Source organism: Megalobrama amblycephala, linkage group LG7 (genome assembly GCF_018812025.1).
Source record: "Megalobrama amblycephala isolate DHTTF-2021 linkage group LG7, ASM1881202v1, whole genome shotgun sequence".
In the NCBI taxonomy this organism is placed as follows: domain Eukaryota; kingdom Metazoa; phylum Chordata; class Actinopteri; order Cypriniformes; family Xenocyprididae; genus Megalobrama; species Megalobrama amblycephala.
The window spans coordinates 8,131,234-8,153,125 of record NC_063050.1 but is presented as its reverse complement, the minus strand read 5'-3'; the positions used below and the strand labels follow the sequence as shown (position 1 = coordinate 8,153,125).

Genomic DNA, 21,892 nt, shown 5'->3' with positions numbered 1-21,892 from the left:
CTGGCTCACATGTCACGGCAGGCGGAAGCTTCCAGTCTGCGGGGGGCTCTGGCTTGAGAACCGTCAATCGGGGTGGCTCTGGGTCAGGCTGTGGCGGCTGTATGGATCGGGGGTGACACTTTCCGGACACCTGAAGACGGCCTCCCTCCAGCAAAGTCCTTGGGTGTCTGGGAGGTCTATGGGATGGTGAAAGTTTACCCTGAGCCAATACAGTGATTTTAGCGTCTCATCGTCGTAGGGAGAACGATCAGCGAGATGGCAGAAATCCACAGTGAAATCTCTGATGTTGTCACTGCTGCTGGCTGCTACAGCAATTTTTGCTGCAAAATCCATTTCTGGGTCCGGTTTTCTGTAACAGTGTGTGCTCAGGCAGATGAGGACGACGAGGAATCAGGTTCAAACACAGTTTAATAAGAATATATCAGAACAGGAACAGGGATTCACACACTCAATAATATACGAGACCGGACAACAGACAGGCAGGAACTTAAGTAGTGTAGGTGATGAGGTGCTTAATGATGAACAGCTGACATGGGTGAATGCATAATGATGGTGACCATGGAGACGGAAGACAGACGGGAACACAAAGAAAGGAACATGTGACAGATGAAAACCAAACTGAAAGTCCATGAAAACTGAAACTAAAATGCCAACTACATAATCATTTACATAATTTTGGGGTCTACTAGAATATGTTTACATAATTTAATGTTCAAAAAACACATATTTTTTTCCTAAAATTTATTTCAGCACCTATTTTTGCTCTCTGTCTGAATGCTCTGTTTCAGCTTTTTTAAAACCTGCCTTACAGAAAGCTCCTATTGGTCTACCGCTTATAGTGTGTGACATAAATGTAACGTTCCTTACCATAACTAAAGAGTATCACAACTGGAGGCTTCCTGAGGCACTGTAAATACTGCTGTAAAATCGTGTTCATTCTTTGCCTAGCACCGCACTGTGTGTGCGCTTCAAAGTCATTTATAGTTGACACAAATGCCAGTTTACTATTTTATGAATGTTTCATGCTATCAAACTTCAATCTAGTTTTATTTTTTATGTCAAACATGTCCTAGAAAGATTTAAAGAGGATTTAAAGAGATTTAGGAGGATGTGGAAACACATAGAGGATGTTTAAAGAAAACACCTCGGTTACTGTTGTAATCTTCATTTCCTGATGGAGAGAATGAGATATGTTGTCAAATGCTGACACTAGGAGTTGCACCTTGGTTTGGGGCATACCACAACAGACAGTAGGAAGATTCAGATTTATATGTGACCATCACGGAAAGTAGGGACACAAGTCGGTTCTGGGGCATTTTGAGTTATTCACAGATTAGCAAACAAAGTGTAGTCTCCAAGCTTTCCAACGATGTGTAACACATGGAAATCTGATAATATTTGGAGAAGTTGTGGCCATTTGAAAGTAGGCACTCAAAAAAGCTCTAAAGGGAGAAAATGGCCTCTAAAGTTTGTGCAGTTCTCACCTGTTCTCACCTCCTGGGAGTGACAATAGGGCTTATTTACATCTCATTTAGATAAGCCATACCCCCTGTAAAGCTCCCCCCTTTAAAGCTGCATGGACTGCATACTATTAATAATAAAGGATAATGTGCATTGTAAATGTCAGTAATTTATCTTTTTTTACTTTTATAAAAATGATTTAGAGGCTGAAAATGATTTAGAGATAACATGTTGCAAGACACTCCTTTAAAATCTGGACATCATTTTTGATGTTATTATTTTAATGTTTATGTAAAGAAAAAGTACATATTGATGCTAATTTTATTTGTTATTTGCTGGTTTTCTACATAAAACTTGGTGAATTGATTTCATTGGAGAAGTTTCCCTGGAGAAGTTTTGACATGCCCTGACATTTGTGCTTTTTTCAGTTGTTCATAAACATATTAATGGGGAAAGTGTCATTACACTGTATTCAGCACAAACTAGGCTACCATAATATGTGAGGAACTTGCAGAATGACTTGCATAATAATGAGCTCTTTCAGTCAGGTAGGCTGTGAAAAAAAACCCTCTGTGATGTGATCATGTCTCAAGCTCATCATGGTGTATATCAAACATACAGAAAAAACAGCAATACTGTAAAATATTATTACAATTTAAAATAATGGTATTATATACTTTAAAATATAGCCTAATGTATTTCTTTGATGCAAAGTGTCTGAACAATTATGTTACCTCTATGGCATTTCATATAGGCTTTTAGCTTAAAAGCATGCACATTTGGAGAAATACTGATGGATTCTTATATGTTTATGTCAATTTTCTATACAGAGGAGTAATATTTATTCAATATTTATTGTCATCACTGTGAGCGCTGGATACTGTGTTTTTAATTCATACTTGCAGCCGGAGGGCGCTCTGTGCACCTTTAGTCCACAAATTCATCTAAATATGAACAGGAACCAGGAACTAACGGCATGTCTTCTAGAGGTCGCTAACCATGGCTTTAACATCCAGATAAACACTTTTGAAGACAATAAATACACGATTGAGACGATGAATGCATGTATTGGCTCAGAATTTGCGTCTGAATAGTGCTCCCTCCGTGGGTGTGGCCGCATTAGCGGATAATGAGCTGAATCACGGACTTCTGACATGGCTCTCTTTTCATACAGATTACATAAACACAGAATGTTTGTTTTCGATTTGACTTACACGATTTAAAACCTGACATTTCAACGTTTCTTTAGACATAAGTCTAATTTTTTTGTGATTAGTATTCACTAAGTTACAGTTCATTTTCTGAGAACTATCAGATTGGACTTCGTTCAGAGGGAGACGAGAGATCACGCATCATGTTAGTTTTCTTTATTTTACAAAAAGCACAACATTTTTTTTTTTTTACTCTGAGTGTACACAAATAAAAGAAGATATTCTATAGTTTCAATTGATAGATTACTTATGTCTCTATGACAAAAAATGACGGAGTATTTTAAGTCTGTTTTGCTGCAATGTGAAAAAAATCCTGCAAAACGCGCCGGCGCGTTACCCGACTCCAGAGAGATAATGTCTTTTTATGCCGCTTTCATCGTCGCTCAGATCGTCTTCAGAATCAGTGAGCGCTTGTTCATAAGCATCCGGCTTGTCGAAGAAGTACTTCAAAACATTTTCGGAGTAATGGCCACGGTTCTTCATTGAATTTTGATATCAGAGCCGGTCAGAGCACTGCATAATAAGTAGCCACGCTTCCCTTGGAGGGCAGGGGCAATAACAAAAGAAACAAAAGCCGGCTTATCCAGTATGGAAATACACACAGACAATGACACGCCCCTACTGCGTGCTAGAATCTCAGAAAAACAAGCCGATTTCAACCTCAAAATGTACACTTTTAAATATACCAATACTGCTATCTCAAACACGGAGAGGCTTCTTCGTGATCTCAACTAACAGATTCTGCAAAAAAACGAAAATCACCAATTTTGAAGGGAAAAAAACGCTTCTTTCTCATTTTGCTCGATAGTTGTGCTGCTGACTTGTGTCACTGGTTTCCGTGACGGGTCACATATGCATCAGTTGCTGTGTTGTCCATCCACACCAACACATGCTTGCCCTAAATCAATGGCTGAAACCTCCACAGGTCCAGCAGTGCTGCCAGAAACTCAAGGCAATTAATGAGCCAGCACAGTCAAGGTCCCGTGCAGGAGCCCACCAGCCTGACTTGGAGGCATCTGTTGTGATAACATCAGGCCTGGAAACTTGTTCTAAGGCAACCCCTGCCTGTAGAAATGCAAGGTCTGTCCAAGCGCTGAACGTACGATGTCAGATCTGCGTGATGGCCTTGCCCATCTTGGGACTTCAGTATGAAATCAATCTGAAGAATCAATACAAGCTGTGTTACTGGAGGATGCCATATGTTCCAGGACCCTCTGAAATTGTTTCAGTTGAACCGCTGTTTTCCCCTGAACGTCTTCAAGCACTTCAGCACAGACTGTGCTTGTTCACTTGTAAGACACGTTGTGATGTTTATTGAGCCCAACTCCATACAGTTAAAAGAGATAACATGTTCTGCAGTGAAACAAGCTTGCTCTTTTCCCAGATGACCTGAAGCCCCAATTGGCTGAGGTGTCTGTCCACCATGTCCCTGTGTGCACACAATTAATCACAAGAGTGAGCTATAATCAGCCAGCAATCAAGATAATTGAGAATTCGGATGCCCACGAAAGCCCAAAAAGGACTTTGTACTGATATGCCTGACCCTCAAAAGCAAATCGAAGAAATGGTCTGTGTCAAGGTAAAATCAAGACATGGAAGTACTCATCCTACAGGTATATCGCAGTAAACCCATCCTATTACTGAATACATGTCAGAACATGCCTCTGCGCCAACATCTTGAATGGGAAGCCTGTGCAGGTCCTGATTTGGAAAATGCAGGTCTAGGATTGCTCTCAACCCACTGTCTTTCTTTGGTACAATGAAGTATGGGCTGTAAAAATCCTTCTTCATCTCAGCTGGAGAGGCAGGTGGATTTGCATTCTTCGCAAGAGAACTGCAATTTCTGCACGAAGGACTGGGGAATCCTTCTAAATATTCTAAATAAATAGGACACCACTGATCCTGGGCATGTCTGGCAAACTGAATCACATAGCCGAGTCTTGACTGTTTTAACGAACCAGGGCGATGGGTTGGGAAGTTCCAACAATGCTGCAAGACTCCTGATGAGTGGTACTAATGGGATATTTGTTACTGACGCCTCTGCGGCACGGCGGCAAGGTAGAGCATTGGTCGCCATTGGAAGGCGTAGCATTCCGCGTCTGTGACTGTAGGTGCATATAGACACCTACCTCGCTTTTGTGTATCTGGACTGTAACTGGCTTTTACTGTATAGTGTGAATTTGTATGAGTCACAGTTGAACATGAGAAGGCAAGATACTCGTGTCCAGCATGTTCAAACCGTGAACTGTGTAAACCAGGGAAGGAGGAAACTGGGTTACACTTTAATTTAATGTCAAAATGAAAAAGTCTGTTGTATCAAATCTTGTATTGAAACACAGTATGTGACAATACACCATCATATCAATGTATCAAACACAGCCCTAGTGATTATTGGAAACAATCTCTAGAAACATGTAGGGGAATACATGGATCTGTAAATTTAAGTTTATCATCTGGAACTATATACAAATACCCTTTTTTATGTTGTTGAGACATTTAAAAGTTTTTTTTCTTTTTTTTATTTACCATCCAATAAAATGTACCAGACGAACTGTGATTTTTGGATTTACCAGCTTATAGATTCCTTGTATTCTGTGTACACAGTATATTTAACTTAGTTCTGCTCAAAATACACAAAACAAAACAGTTTTGTTGAGTACCTTAACTAACATTTTCTCAAGCAGCATCAGGTTTAAATGTGATCTCAATTATTTTTCTATATATATTATTTGATTAATCAACTTTACATAATTTGAATGGGTTTTTGATTCATATCAAGTTTATCACCTACCTTAATTCAATTTTGTGTTATTATTTGTTTTAATTTTAATAACCACACATTAAAATCACAGGATATTTAGTATATACCCACTTTATACAGAGCTGAAGGTTCAGAGTCTCAGTTTAGCTTGGCTGTGAAGAATTTGTCTTTATTCAGGAAACTCACTACAAGACTCAACAGATGCAGAAACAGAGATAAAACACGTCTGTAGATCTGCAGAATAGAAACTAAAGTACATTTACAATTTATTAAGCCACAAGAAATAATCAAGCATCAAGTTTTAATGTGACAGATGACAGATGAATATTTACATTAACAAATTAATCATCAGATAAATTTCATAATCCTGACAGCCCTACTGAACACGCATCTTTTTCATCAACACTTGACCCATTAAAGGGTTAGTTCACCCAAAACTGAAAATAATGTCATTTATTACTCACCCTCATGTCATTCTATACCTGTAAGACCTTTGTTCATCTTCAGAATGCAAATTAAGATATTTTTGATAAAATCTGTTGTCTCAGTGAGGCCTGCACTCACAGCAATGGTACTTCCTCTCACAAGATCCATAAAGGTACTAAAACATATTTAAATCAGTTCATGTGAGTTTTTTTTTTTTTTTTTTTTTTTTTTTTTTTACAATATCTAGTGATGTCCAATTTCAAAACACTGCTTCATGAAGCTTCAGAGCTTTACGAATTGTGGTCCGGAGCGCCAAAGTCATGTGATTTCAGCAGTGTGGCGGTTAAATTACTGATTCGACACAAAAGATTTGTAATACTCCGAAGCAGTGTTTTGGAATCGGCCATCTCTAAATATTGTTAAAAAGTTATTTTGTTTTTTCTTTATTTTTGTTCTGAAGATGAATGAAGGTCTTAGGGGTGTAGAACAACATAAGGGTGAGTAATACATTACATTATTTTGTCATTTATTACTCATTTATTATTCATATTACTAACCCTAACCCTAACATTTTTGGGTGAACTAACCTTTTAATAGACTAACTGTGACCAACTGGTTTCTCTTTAATTAACACTGTTTGTTTTTCTTTCAGATTTCACCATGATCACCATTATTTGTGTGTGTGTGATTCTGCTGCTGATTGGTGGATTCACTGCAGCTGTGTGTAAATTAAGACACAAGAGACGAGGTTTGATCATTTATTATCTGTTGAAACAAATTAAAGGGCACATAACAAACACAGTTTCTGCCAATCTTAATCTTGAGTACCTATAGAGTAGTACTGCATCCTTCATACCTCCAGAGAGTCTTTATTTTTCTCAGATTTATAAAAGACAGATACAGCTGTACTTATTCTTGCACAACTCTGTTGCTGCCTGGAAAAAAACAAGCTGCATCCACAGTTCCCTTAACTCTGGGTTTTTTGGGAAGTTCTTCTTTGGTGACATTGTTGATTTTGTGGTCTAAAAACAAATCTTTCTAGAGCAAGTCCTGTGTGTGCAGCAGAGCCAACGACTTTCGTAACTTGACTGAAGCACGTTGATGTGTGCGCATGCTCTTGCATGAGAAGTAACCGTACAAGGAATTCCTCCCTTTAAGACGTCATACAGGGCCATACTCAAAAAAAAAAAAAAAACTTTCCTAAACTTATACGAACCTTTCAATCTTCAGCATGAGAATCCAACTTTTTAACAGTGTAGATAAGTAAGAATGCATGAAATAGCATTATCAGTAAAATCTCACTGACTCAATGAGTTTCTGTCTCAGATGCTGCTTTTCGTCTCCAGTCTAGTTTGTCTTTCTGTTACTGATCGATTTATTTTGTTTTGGGTAATTAGGAAGAACCTCCCAATCAGACATGAGAAAAAGGGAGGAAAATACAATGGTGAGTCAGAGTGTGTGTATGTTTATATTGTGCTTATTAGATGTTTTCTCATTGTAATGTAAATTTTCTCTCTATCCACGTTCAGTCATTATGTGCAGACAGCAGACGTGATTCTCTCACAGATCCTGGATCAGCTCAAATTAACAGTCCTGATGAATTACCCACAATCCCCTCTGATGAGCCCCTTTACGCATCTGTCAGTTTCCAGAAGCATGAAGAGTCTCTCAGTGACGCTACAGTCTCCTTCAGTAAGGACCAGATTCACTCTGATTACACCACGGTCGTGAGACTCAGCTCACCAAAATCTCTTTATAATCCATAATTCTGTGTTTGTTTTTATTAGAGTCATTCAATACAGTCTGTTGAATCATGAGACACTTTAAAGCAGAGCCCCACAAAAATATTCATTCAAACATAGACCTCTATATACACTGAATTAATAATAAATTATAAAAACAAAGCGCATGGATTCGGCATGTGCTTCATTATTTCCACGTGACGTGTGGAATAGCATATTAAATTAATGAGAGTATAAACCCTTTAAAACAACATTCTGACGCAATAAATACTACATTTAGGCAATTCTATGACATCCTATGCATTTGTTGTCTGTGCTAAAGTCGTTATTAATGCAAGGACATTAGAATTCTGCCAAAAGTGTTTCTGATGTGTTCAGCGATTAGGATACAAGGCTCACAAAATGTTTATAATAAACCTGCACTCAGACCCAGAATCTGCCCTACCTAATTTATGGCCAGGAGCCGCTTCTGCTTTAAAGTTCTAAAATAGCAATTTATTGGTGTGTGCAAAGAGTTTGTCATCTAGGTTTTCTGAAAGTGTGATTAAAACAGGAAATACAAATCTTAAGTGAAACAAAATGCACTATAAAGTTTTCACTCCAGATGCAGAAACACATATATTTAAAATGCAGCTTTTGATAATGTAAAGCCTCTTTAATAGCAGCTCTTAAACAGACACAAAATACCTTTATGATGAGATATGATGCTTATCTGTTCATAGCTGTTAAAATGCCAGTTTTCTCTTTCTCATCTCTCTGAATATTGATTATTCCTGCTTCAGATTCGTACAAGAGTTTCTAGTTACAGAGAGATTATGAGAAAGTTCATTTTTCTGATGTAACAACTGCTTATACCTTTACTGTAGAATCAAGTATTTTTTAAAGTATTTCCTATTATTTTTTGTGTATTGTCCAGAGCTGTTATTTACAATCTTGCAGTCAGGGAGATTATTATTTTTTTTTATATTCTTTATATTCTAGTCAAACTTTGTCATGACATGGAATTTACTAAATCAGCATTACATAGAGGACAACTGAATGTATTTTTCCTATACTGATAAAATCAATGTTACCAGATCTGAGAGAAACATCCAGAAACACAGTTTAAGATCATAATGAACAGCACGACAGACAATAAGTATTATTTATACTTTCTGCAAAAGAGATCTGAGTCTGTAATCTGAATGATATCATTTTTCTCTCAAAGTTTCTTACAAATGCTGCTGGAGATGTTTCTCTGTTTGCGTGACAAACGGGCTGTTTTTCAGTCCAGCTCAAAGCCACAGATAACAGATGAACAACTGAATATAAATGTCAGTTTCTGATGTTGTGTTGTGATATCATGGGTGAGATCATCATCAGACTGCAAACAGATGAGATGTGGGGAAGTGGTACAGAGTCTGTACAGTGGTGTTTGAACTTTTACTAAAATCTTTCAAATAAAATAAAAAAAATAAGTGTGATTGTTAAGTTTTTAAAAAATTAAGGGTGTGTAATTTCAGAATACAAATGAGGAAATGTGGTGTTTCTTGACTAAGATAAAGAGACTTGCTTGAAAGTGTTGCATGTCTTTGTGTTCACAGGGTTGTTTGAGACTGTGGTCAGTGTGATAAAGATCAACATGAGATGCTCTTCAGCTTGTGGTTTTCTTTTGCTCCATTTATCTTCTTTGAATCAAACCAAGAAGCCCTTTAGCCGCCTGCAGGTGTGATAAAAAAGAACATGTTTATCTTAGTAACTATACAGACTTTACACTGCATAACATATTATGTGAATTTGTGTAATATATTGAAAATAAAAAAAATATTCAGGGTTTCGGTGAGGCCTTAAAAAGTCTAAAATGTCAAAATCTAAATTTTAGTCCTAAATTCACTGAAATATTGAGTTCTAGGTTTAGATTGAGTTCTCTTAAGTAATTTTAAACGGGTCTTAATTTTCCTTCGTCCATGTAACGCTACCTCTAATGCTCACTGAAATGCTCCTGCAGCGCTTTATAATATGTTTTATTATTATACCCTGGAGGTGGTGTTCTTTCTTTCATTAGTCCAAATATAATTCACTGTATTATATATCACTCTGTAGCTCTAGACTGGTCGCCCACTGAAGCTAAGCAGGGTTGGGATGGTCAGTTCCTGGATGGGAGACCTCCTGGGAAAACTAGGTTGCTGCTGGAGGTGTTAGTGAGGCCAGCAGGGGGCGCTCACCCTGTGGTCTGTGTGGGTCCTAACGCCCCAGTATGACGGGGACACTGTACTGTAACAAGCACCGTCATTCTGATGAGACGTTAAACCGAGGTCCTGACTCTCTGTGGTCCATAAAAATCCCATGGCACTTCTCGTAGGGAGTAGGGGTGTAACCCCGGTGTCCTGGCCAAATTCCCTCCATTGACCCTTACCAATCATGGCCTCCTAATAATCCCCATCCATTGAATTGGCTCTATCACTCTCTCTCCTCTACACATAGAGCTGGTGTGTGGTGAGCGTTTTACTGTGGGTGTCATTGCATCAACACTGATGGTGGTTGAGGAGAGACACTCTTGATTGTAAAGTGCTTTGTGTGCACAGTAGTATATATTCATTTAAAATGCAACTTATATTGCAACCAATCAGCTTTCGTGCTGTTGGCGCGAGTCTCTTTCGGATTTTACCACAGACTTTTTTTTTTCTTCAGCTAATAGTCCTCCAGTTTTTCCGCAAAACATTTTTAGCACAATATATATATATATATATATATATATATATATATATATATATATATATATATATATATATAATCTAATTGAATAATCCCTGATTTTTTTTAAAGCTGTAATGCATTATTTTCATGAATACAGACGTCATGCATGCACAGTATGTGATCTGTGTGAAAGTGAATGTCGTCTCACATAAGGACCGGGCAAAGCGATTAAAAAAGATGGATGAATGACCAAATAAAAAGTATGATATGCCTGAAAAAGAGTAAATGAAAGCGCTGTATACTATGAACTTAATTCGGTACTGACACACAGGCCGATGTCAGACTGGCTGTGGATTCTGTGCATGTGTTTGTCGCCTGTCAGAATGGTCTATTTCTGAGCTTCTTGCCCTTGAAAGGTCCATATTGGCAGTTATGTCTTGAGTTAACATGTTTGGGACGTGTCAGTATTATCCATGCATTAGGCCTACTGTAAGTCTTAAAGTGAAAGCAGTCTTATACCAGCTCATGTGTCATTAATGTTAATCAAACTACAACAACTGGGGGAAAACAGTTCTTAAACTTAAAGCACTGTTTGTATCTGTATCTTAATGTTGTATTTATTTGTCCTGCATTTGTTTATAAGTTCTTATTTTATTACTGACTGTTTACTTGATTACTTAATTACTTTGAAACGTTATACTTATATTAGGCAATTGCTTATTGCTGTGGGTTACTTATAAACTTTTGGTCATATTTGCCACGCTAAGTGATCATGTTTACAAAGCTAGATAGCACACCGCTGGACTCACCTTTTTGCTTGTTTGCTTTTTGTAAGATACCAAAATAAACAAGATTTATGCATTTTGTTTGTTCTATTGTCATGTGTGACTATTACAAGAGCACACTACTGAATTGGAAATATGTATAGATAGTAATAATAATAATAATAACAATTAGTAAATTAAGCTGCAATCAGCAATTTAGGGGTCAAGCACCACAGAGGCAGAATCAGGAGCTAAAAATTAAGGTAGTGAGCATCAGACCAACTGCAAAAATGAGTAGAGACATTTGGAGATGGTTTTAAGCAAAATGGATTAAAGACTATAAATAAAATCACTTGAAACATGACATAATTGCTTATTACTTTTGATCAGTAGGTGGCATTGACACCAAATTGATCTGGTGTTGTCAGTGTTGGTGACATTTTTTATTTTTTTGAGTGATTGAGATTTTTTGTCATATTGTTCAGAAGTTATATGCAAAGAAAAAAAATAAATTCTAATATTTTGTGACCAGTAGGTGGCACTGTGCTGAAACTGTACAGATATCCTCAGGTCATGGTTGTCGTATCAGATACCAAGCTTCGTCAGAATACTCTAAATCATTTCGGTATGTTATTCATCAAATTATTATTATTATTATTATTATTATTATTATTTTGTCAGCAAATTCTGTGGATTATATGATTCAGTTTTTGTGAAAATCAGAGCAATAGTCTAGGAGGTGTTTGAAAAACTCATCCATACAGAGACAAAACTTGCAGGATTCATATTTAAGCAGTCTTTTTGCAGTTTAACATTCACAGACACTATATCACAATTAGAATAAAGAACTTAAGAATAAAAAAAAAAGTTATCATTAATAATCATTGGCTTGATCAATTTGATCTTCGAAATGAAATTGAGAGTCATCCTCTTCCTCTGAGGTAAATTCTTCCAGAATTATTCCTCACATCATCTGAAAATGATGTACATGAATCAGACAAATCTTATTACATTTCTTGATACATTTTTCACTCTGTTGTATGGATCGCCTCAGAATTTACCTTTGAATGCTGCATGCTCTCCGTGGACGTGGACGCATTAGTGGATAATGAGATGACTCGCGAAGGACTGACATCTCTCTATTTTCAAACAGATTACATAAACAGAGAATACTTGTTTTTGATTTGACTTCCATGATTTAAAACCTGACATTTCAACATTTCTTTAGACGTATGTCTCATGTTTGTGTGATTAGTATTCATAAAGTTAGTTAATTTTCTAAAGACTATCAGAATGGACTTCATTGAGAAAGAGACTGCAGCTCACGCATCATGTTAGTTTTCTTTATTTTGCAAAAAGCACAATATTTTGTTTTTACTGTGAGTGTACACAAATAAAAGAAGACATTCCACAGTTTTTAATAACTCTTATTTGTATGTCCAAAACTGATGGAGTATTTTGAGTCTCTTTCACACTGGTAGGAAAAAAACGAGGTGGTATTGCCGACGTGACCGCCGACCCCTGAGCGTTTATTTCTGGCCTTTTTGCCTTGTATTATGACAGTGAATGAGAATGTCCTGGAGAGTGATTTCGTGCCTGTGATGGTACCACGAGCCTTCACTCCTTTAGCGATCGTAGGCTTCTGGTAGGAGTGTAGACTCGTAAGAGTGAGTGGAAGTAGGAGGGTGCTGAGCCTGTGGTAGCTCTGTAAGCGTGCGTCAACGCCTTGAATTTGATGCGAACAGAAAGTGGTAGCCAGTGCAGAGAGATGAAGAGAGGCGTGACGTGGGCTCTTTTGGGCTTGTTAAAGATGAGACATGCTGCAGCGTATTGAATCATTTGTAGAGGTTTGATTGTGCATGATGGCAGTCCAGCCAGAAGAGCATTGCAGTAATCAAGCTTAGAAATGACCAGGGCCTGGACCAGAAGTTGTGCTGCATGTTCTGAATGGACAGAGATTTGGCTTTACAGCAGCACTTGGAAAAAGTTATTTTCGAGTTAGTTGGTTTTTGATTGAATCACTTCCATTGTAAAAAAATTTAATTATTAACTTAGGGACCATTTAAAAGACAAATTTTTAACTGAAAACAGAAGACTTTTAATGTGTTCTTGCAGTTCATTTACTTGTTTAGCCTATAGGTATGTGCATTTGAATGTGTGCAGATGCTTAGTCTTTTTTACAAAGTGATATTGCCAAATTACTTATCTGGCCCACATAATACAGAATTATTAGTCATTTCAGCAGATCCATGTGAACTGGAATAATTTTGATAACGTTTTATGTATACATAGGGAAAGGAAAGGGAAGGAGGTTGCAGGGGATAGTTTAGTTGACACTTCAGGGCTGCGTTGTCGTTGTGTCTAGCAATAGGCCTATATCAAACAATATGCATTTTCTGAAAGAAAATAAAGGGACATTTTGTGAAATTCCTTTAGGGGTAGTAACATTTAAGTACAAACAACAAAGGCATTGAACATTATTCATAAAAAATATCCTTGAGAGCATCAACTGAGACTGTAAACACAAACACAAATTTCATATTGAAACCTCTGGCTCCATCTAGTGGCAAATATGTGTTTAATGCCTTTTAAATTTATTTGTTTTAGAGAAATTATCTTTGTAGTTTATGGTATGGCAGTTGATAGAGTAAGTGCATGTTTTTTATTCTTCTGTTTTGATTAATTATAAATGACAATGATTTACATGCTTCCTGTGAGTTTGAAATGAAAGAGTCAATCTGGAGGAATTAAACTTTGACATCATATTTGATAATATTTAAATATTTTTTTTTTTTCATGTAGATGTTTTTAAAACCTAAGTTAAAGATGAAGGAAAGGAAGCAGATGAAGTCAGGTCTCAGTTTGTGTTGTTAAACTGTCATCAGTGATGCTGAAGTTTGATTGACAGCTGCTGTCCGTGGTGCTGAAGTCGGGTCATGTCTGTTTCCTCATGAAAACTGTTTCTTACAGCTGTTAGAGATGTCAAAAACTCAAAGTATAAATGCCATAACAAAAGTGTCATCTGCATTCTTTTATATTTCCCAAAGTCATAGGCATAGTTTTAACCTTTAATTTTATATTATTTTAATTGTGTAGCTGACTTTATAAGTTTACTGAGGCCCCCTATTGACACATGTGAATTATACTGTCGCCCTCTAGTGGAAGATTTAAATAACGCTGATCAATTATCTTCAGTGTCATTAGTCCTTATATAGAGAAGATGAAACCTGTATGATATCTCTGTATCAGACACTGTATCCTCCACTAGGTGGCGCTCTTTCAGTGTGATTAATGTAATATTCAGTCAGTGCTGATGGTGGGAGGGGCCAGTAAAGCTGCTCATTACTGATAAAGAGCTGAAGAAAGAGGAAGTAACTAAAGCAGACAGATGTAGAGACAGAGAGATTCACACAGAGAACATTCAGCATAAAGAAGACTGAACTCAACTCACGATGAAGATCCTCCTCATCTTCTTCACTTTCTACCTGATCTCAGGTCAGAGCTTTTCTCTTTCATCACTGCAGTAATGATGCTGTTTTCTGTTCATGAGGTTTCTGATCACAGTATCAATCTGATTGACAGGTGCAGTGAGATGCTTTAGTGTCACTGGATATTCTGGAGGAAGTCTTCTTGTTGATTCACAGAAGTTTTCATCCAATAACAATCAATATCTGCAAAAACAAAACACCCAGGGAGGATGGGATATAATAATAGAGAATAATAGAAAAGATAAATGGATTAATAAAGAAAGATTCACTCTGTATGTCAACACAAGCGGACACGTCATGCTTTTCATCAGAGAACTGAACCTACAGGATTCTGGAAGATACCAGATTGTTTTTTCAGGTTCAGAGAATATTGAAATACATTTGAATGTGAAAGTTGGTAAGTAATTATGACATATGAAATACAAATGGGGCAGAATATACAATTTAAAGAATAGACTATTTGGCAACTTCAATTTCAATTCTAATGTTAATTTAGGGTGACCATATTATGGGTTTCTAAAATAATGATAATAACTTATGCAAATTAATACAGCTTGAAATAAAAAAAAAAAAAAAAATTCTGGAAGTTTACGTAGGATTAATCTAGATTTATAAATGCTGGAATAAACAGCATTGTTCACTGTGAGCTCATTTAATGCATTAACTCTGTTAAGAAATGAAAGCGTTATGTGTTACCAGACTAGTTAACTTAGCTGACAAACATTCTCCTTTGGTTGATGTTTTGTGCTTTGTTGAACTAATATCATGTGCATCCACATCACATCTTCATTTACCAATTACTTGTACGTAGTTTGCAGGTCAGGCATTGTGCTTCAAACCGGTCCGACCGGGAAAAGGCACAAGAAATTTTGTGTAATATGTCCATGGATTTACATTTTCACTTGGGTACTGTAAAGAGATCCGCCATCCGTTCCTGCTCAATGCTTCTTTTAGTGGGCAGTTTGCACTGAACGCATCTGTCTGGGTGAAAAAGAGGCATATGAGACTCGTTATTTTCTAAAGTTTGACTTATTTTAACTTGACATCTTTAAAACGTGGCGTCACATCAGTGTACAGCATGTTTACAAAATAAAAACTATTTAAAAGCAGTGCAGTGGAACACAAGTTTCTTTGTCAATCACCATATTATTACTGATGCTGATTGAGAAGCAGTTTGACCAATAGCATGCAAGCATCATACATATTGTGAGAAGGCAGGATCTACAGAAAAGACCCAAGTATGTGTAGAAATAATGTATGATGACTATAAAGAGTGCACCAATAAGAAAGAAAAGCCATATCCTGGTCATATGAGGTGATTTAGAAAGTACTTTTTAAGAGGAAGTATGGTCGCCCTAGTTATATATCCAGCACCCTCCTCAAAACTACTAAAAAAATATCATTATATAAAAATGTTCTATTATCTGAATGACAGATTCATGCTGTAACAAGGCAAAGAGAGTGGAGGTGAAGAAGGGAAGGGCTGCCATCTTCAAATGTGAATATTCACAGAATCATGTTAATGATGACAAGATAATCTTCAAAGAAGGAAAAGAGTCTATTGAGACGATTTACAGCACATGGAGTAAGAACAAGAGGTTCATTATGTTTGATAATAAAGATCAACAATTGATGACTGTGACAATTAGTACTGTGGCACCAGATGATGGAGGAGTTTATTTATGTGGCGTTTGGATCAGAGGACACTCGTACAGTTACTCCATTATTAATACTGTTCATCTACATATCACGGGTGAGTACACGTCGAGATGTCTAGATGTTACCTTTCATTACCATAACCCAATACAGTCATGTTGAATTAGTCATTCTTAATAAAATATTTCACTTGAATAAATCCAAATAGATAAGATGTTATAGTTTGATGTACAAATAAAGTGATATTTGTGATTGACAGCTAAAGTGGGCGTGTCTAGAGTGAGCGGATACTCAGGAGGTCGTATGATGATCAAGTGTGAACATCCTCAATACAAAACCAATCCAAAATACATCTGTAAAGAATCAGATGGATGTTCAGAGAGGAAGAATCCAGGAGTTCAGGATGAATGGATGGAGAATGGAGATGTTTCTTTATATGACGACACCAGAGCAGGAGTCTTGATGGTGTTTTTTAGAGAGCTGAAAGCTGCAGATGCAGGAACATACAGGTGTGGAGTGAATGTGTCTCACTATACTGAGAGCTTCACTGAACTTCAGCTGAACATCACAGACGGTGAGGAACATGAAATACTGCATCTTGCATGTTTGAAGTATCTGATCTGATTTTTACGTAATTGTTTTATTTTATAGATGCGAAATATCCAAAGACAGAGACTAAATCTGCTCATCTTGGTGAAGAAGTCAACATCACCTGTCAGATCATAGAGAAACATAAAGTTCATTTCTGCAAAGAGGATGTTAATCACATCTGTCAAAACATCAGCACATCTGCAGTGACAGAAATGAATGGTTCATCTGAGAGAAATGAAGAGAGAGTTTTTACAGTGAGCATCAGTAATGTGAGCGTGAGAGATGCTGGAGTTTACTGGTGTGGAGCAGAAACCAGAGACACACATTTGACTTTCATCGCCCTGAACACCAAAATTCAGCTCAACCTCATCAGTGAGTGAATTCAGATGATTTCATTGTAGAAATACAGTCTATTCAGAATCATGTGTGTTAAATGTCTGTGTTTGTGTGTTTGCAGTGGCTCCAGTAGTGAGACGTGAAGGAGAATCTGCTGAGATCATCTGCCCTTATGATTCAATCTATAAATCAAAGTCAAAGTCTCTCTGTAAGGGGAAGTGCTCCACTAGAGATAGAAATCCTCTCAATGAAGAGAAAGAGACCAAGACTGACAGATTGACTCTGAATGATGACGGCACTGCAAGTGTCTTCACTGGGACCATCACTGGACTGACAGCAGAGGATGCTGGGAAATACTGGTGTGCAGTGACATTAGAGAGAGACGTGAATTATCTTTACACTCATCTGATCGTCATCATGAACGAGGGTGAGGAAGGTTTATCATCTGAATATGTCAAACTATGGCTGTGAATTGATGTTCTTCTATTTCTCATCATTTCCAGAGCTGAACTTGACTAAGTATGAAGGAGACGACATGTCAATCCAGTGCAAACATCATGATGAACATCAGAAACTCTTCTGCAAAGCACATGAACCCTCCATGTGTGTGAAGGATGGAGTTTCATTGGAGACGATCAGAGATGATCGATTCTCTTTCAGTGATGAAGCTTCTACTGGAGTCTTTACTGTGAACATCACTGATCTGAGAGAAGAGGATTCTGGGATATACTGGTGTGGAGCTCACATCATCACTGAAGTGCACTTAAAGGTCAACAAGGATAAGGATAACGGTAAGAGTTTAATTTATTTGCATTGTCAAATATGGACACTTGAACAATCACTCAGTCTGACTTTAATATACAGTTTTGCTTTTGTTGCTCTTAAATTGAATGCACTGAAACTTCTGTTCTGTTCAAATATTTCATTCAACTAAGTAGATATTAATATGAAAATGTATCTTCAACACAAGCCTCTCCAATCAGTGCACCTGTATAATTAAAAAAAAAAAAAATGTATTATTAAATACACAAAACAGGTAATCAAAAATCTAGACCTTGTCAAATAAACTTAGTAGTAATAATACATGGCTCAACTTTTTAAGCACCTTCTCAAAACTGTTTTGCAGCAGGTTTTTTGTTTATATTTGTTGACAGACACTGCTATAAGTCAAATGGTCATAATCTAAGTGATAACAAAAATGAAAGAGTTCACTCACATTACACAGTCTGCTGCTTATAACTTCTGGCCATGAACGATGATGTCATGGAGGCTATATCCAACCCACAGACACACTTAATGAGGAAAGTTAACGCCCGCGTTTTAGCCATAAGTTTCGTCTGAATTGCACGTGTTTCTACTTTCACTTTCACATGCAAATGACTTGTTTCCCTTATGAAAAGCATGATCGGCATCAATTCTAGGCTACAATGTAATTATGCTTTTGAAATGGTCTGTTTTCCCCTGCCATTGTTAGCTGAAGCTGTGTGTGAACAAGGCACGGCTGCAGAGTCTGAGTTATGCCGCTTTTCCACCGAAATTACTCTGAACAATTTATGTCCAAACTTAAGGTTAATGTATTTGAATTGCATATAAATTTTCCATCCATTTGGATTACTTATTGTTAACATAAATTAATAAACTGAATGTTATTCATATTTGTCATACGTAAATTAAACAGGTACGATTTATGTAACTGTACAAAAACACAGATGTTAAATGAACACTGCCCAGTGTCCATGTGTGTGCACACTACAGAGTTAAAGTACCATTGAAGCAGTGTCAAGAGTTAATGAGATAATTAAGTGAAGATTGAACATTAATGATGAACACCTGCTGTTAACAAGCAGAATCACTGAAGGAAAGAGAAACAGGAAAATAAGGAAAGAACTACAACTGGCTTCACTCACAGCTTTATATGAAATCAACTTAAGATAAAAGACGTTAAATCTCTGAAGATCTGATTAAACAACTCCACAAACAGCATTACCAGCTTCACTTATTACTAACCAGACTGACTTTATTTCTGTTTTAATGAAAATAATAGTTTAATTTGAAGTAACCATGATGGAGATCAGCGGTGGCTTTAGTTGGGCTCTTGACTTTTAATGTTTTGTTTTTTTTTTATTTTTTTGGCTGCAACTGAGTGAAGCTAGTAATGCTGTTTGTGGAGTTGTTTAAGAGTTGTGGAGAAATGTAATGTCTTTTATAGTCAGTTGATTTCATCTAAGGCTGTGACTGGAAGCCAGTTGTAGTTCTTGCCTATTAATCAGCCTAATTTGCAGCACAATCAGCTGATGCTGATTAATTAAAAAATGTTGGACGATCATTCGGTTGTGGGACACATGAGACTCAACAAAGACAGAAGAAGAACATGTTTTATAGGTCTGCAGAAGAGAGACTAAAATGTGCAAATTTTTCCCATAATTTAGTTTCATTCGATCAATTAATAGTCAATCAAACATAGTTCCTACACTGTAAAAAATGACCGTGATTTTAACAGTAAAAGACTGTAAAAATGCTGCGGTGAAAAACTGTTAATTGGTTTACAGAAAGTTTCCGTACTATATACGGTGAATAACTGTAATAGATCTAACGGTACATTTAATGTAATTTTACGGTAAAATACCGTTAAATTCACAGTTTTTGAAAGTGAAAAATAACAATTCATTGTAAAATTTACAGTGAAAAACCGTAAATTGACATTCCCACAATTCCCTGCGTGACACTTCACATTTGATATATTTTTGTTGAAATAACTCTGTTTCTTCTTAGTTTTTCTCATTTTTTCTAATCAGTTATGTACATTAGGGTTTTATGTTACATCTAATGTTGTTAAATTAATGTTTATTGCATTTTTAAAATTTCATGCACGTTACCATGATGGTGTTTAGTGTGTGTGTGAATGACACTGTGTGCTCCTTCTATATATTAGTATTGTCCTCCTCAGCTTGTGGAAAAGCTGCTTGTGATGAACTTTGATTCATCATGTGACTCTCATCACCACTGTGTTTGGTGACTGTCAGTGTATAATAAAGATACAAAACAGATATTAGTACTTCATTAGGTTGGTAAATTAACATTATATCAGTTAATGAAATATGTTATTTTACCGTAAATTTTACTGGGATTTTTTTTACAGTGTACTGAAATCCAATGTTAAATATACATATTTAAAATGTAAAATTCACATGTAACTCCGTAAGTATGTTTACGGTTTGATGTTATTTTTACAGTATTGTTCTGGTAACCACAGCTGCCGGTATTTTTCCGTAGAAACAACGGGATTTTTTTTACAGTGTAATGTGTGAATTATAATTAACTGTTTTATTTTCAGATTCCTCCATGATCATCATTATTTGTGTGTGTGTGATTCTGCTGCTGATTGGTGGATTCACTCTGACTGTGTGTAAATTAAGACACAAGAGACGAGGTTTGATCATTAATTATCTGTTGAAACAAATTAAAAAGCTGCTTCAATCTTCTGACTGTCAGCATTAGTAAAATCTCACTGACTGAGACTCAAAGACTCTTTCTGTCTCAGATGCTGCTGTTCTTCTCCAGTTTGATCTAGTTTGTCTTTCTCTTACCGATTGATTCATTTTGTTTTGGGTAATTAGGAAGAACCTCAACATCAGACAAGAGAAAGAGGAAGAAAAATATAATGGTGAGTTCCAGTGTGTATGTTTGTATAAATATCGTGCTTAAGAGATAATTTTTTTTCATTTCAATGTACATTTCCTCTCTATTTTCTCCATGTTCAGTCATCATGTGCAGACAGCAGATGTGATTCTCTCACAGATCCTGGATCAGCTCAGTTGAACAGTCATGAACTACCCACAATCCCCTCTGATGGTCTCATTTATGCGTCTGTCAGTTTCCAGAAGCATGAAGAGGCTCTCAGTGACGCTACAGTCTCCTTCAGTAAGGACGATATTTACTCTGATTACGCCACGGTCAGTCACCGCATGAGACTCAACTAACTCACTTATAACAGATCACAGATCAGCACACTTTACTAACAGTATTGCTTATGTTTACAGTTCATTGATAAAAATCTCTTTATAATCTACAGTTTAGTGTTAAACAGATGTTTTATTGATCAGGGTCGTTCAGTCTGTTGAATCATGAGACACTTTAAAGTTTCCTCTGCTGATCATGTTTCTTCTTTCACGTGTTTAAAATAGCAGGTGTTTTAGAGGTTTACTGGTGTGTGTACAGAGTTTGTCGTCTCAGTTTATCTGAGGGTGTGATAAAAACAGGAAATAAAACCACTGAGTGACACTTATAGAATAAACTGTAAAGTTTCCACTCCAAATGCAGAGACACTATAGTTAATAAAGTCTCTTTAACAGCAGCTGTTTAAATGTTTTCTCTTTCTCGTCTCTGAATATTGATTCTCTTTGACCTGATTTTGTTTTGTACATGCAAGAGACTTTTGCTGATGTTGTTTTTAGTTCAGTCTTGCTCTGTTGGAACTGTGGTTATGCAGAGTTTTACTGCATAATCATATCTTTTATTCATTGAACAATAAACATTTATATTTTCTGCTTATTCCTTGTTTATTGTCTAAAGCTGTTATTTAAAGTTGTAGAATCAGATACATTATTTACAGTGATTTTACATTATAATTGAAATGTCTAACATTGTCATGGCATTGACTTATAGATGACACTTTTGTCAAAATGTCTCATGATCTCTGGAGGTGTTGTTTGTGTTTGCGTGATGAACAGGCTGTTTTTTCCGTCCAGCTCAAAGCCACAGAAAACTGGTGAAGGTTCAG

General features: G+C 36.6%; 3 protein-coding genes across 3 annotated transcripts in view; all 3 read left to right on the top strand.

The window, feature by feature from the left end:
* Positions 1-21,892, top strand: part of LOC125271224 (B-cell receptor CD22-like) — a 1,156,500-nt gene that overhangs the window by 962,856 nt on the left and 171,752 nt on the right. The window lies entirely within an intron of this gene.
* LOC125271198 (hemicentin-1-like) overlaps positions 1-21,892 on the top strand; it is a 987,774-nt gene that overhangs the window by 813,827 nt on the left and 152,055 nt on the right. The gene's annotated exons all lie outside the window — the stretch shown is intronic.
* LOC125271293 lies at positions 17,401-21,663 on the top strand. Its single transcript, XM_048195374.1, has 4 exons — positions 17,401-17,903; positions 20,447-20,542; positions 20,730-20,776; positions 20,874-21,663. Exons 1-4 carry the CDS (start codon positions 17,564-17,566, stop codon positions 21,090-21,092), a joined length of 702 nt encoding a protein of 233 aa, XP_048051331.1. The 5' UTR covers positions 17,401-17,563; the 3' UTR covers positions 21,093-21,663.

Coding starts and splice junctions, on each gene's coding strand:
- LOC125271293 (XM_048195374.1), top strand. CDS start 17,564: ATGTCAAACTATGGCTGTGAATTGATGTTCTTCTATTTCTCATCATTT. Junction 17,904..20,446: donor CAACAAGGATAAGGATAACG/GTAAGAGTTTAA, acceptor TTTTATTTTCAG/ATTCCTCCATGATCATCATT. Junction 20,777..20,873: donor AGAGGAAGAAAAATATAATG/GTGAGTTCCAGT, acceptor CTCCATGTTCAG/TCATCATGTGCAGACAGCAG.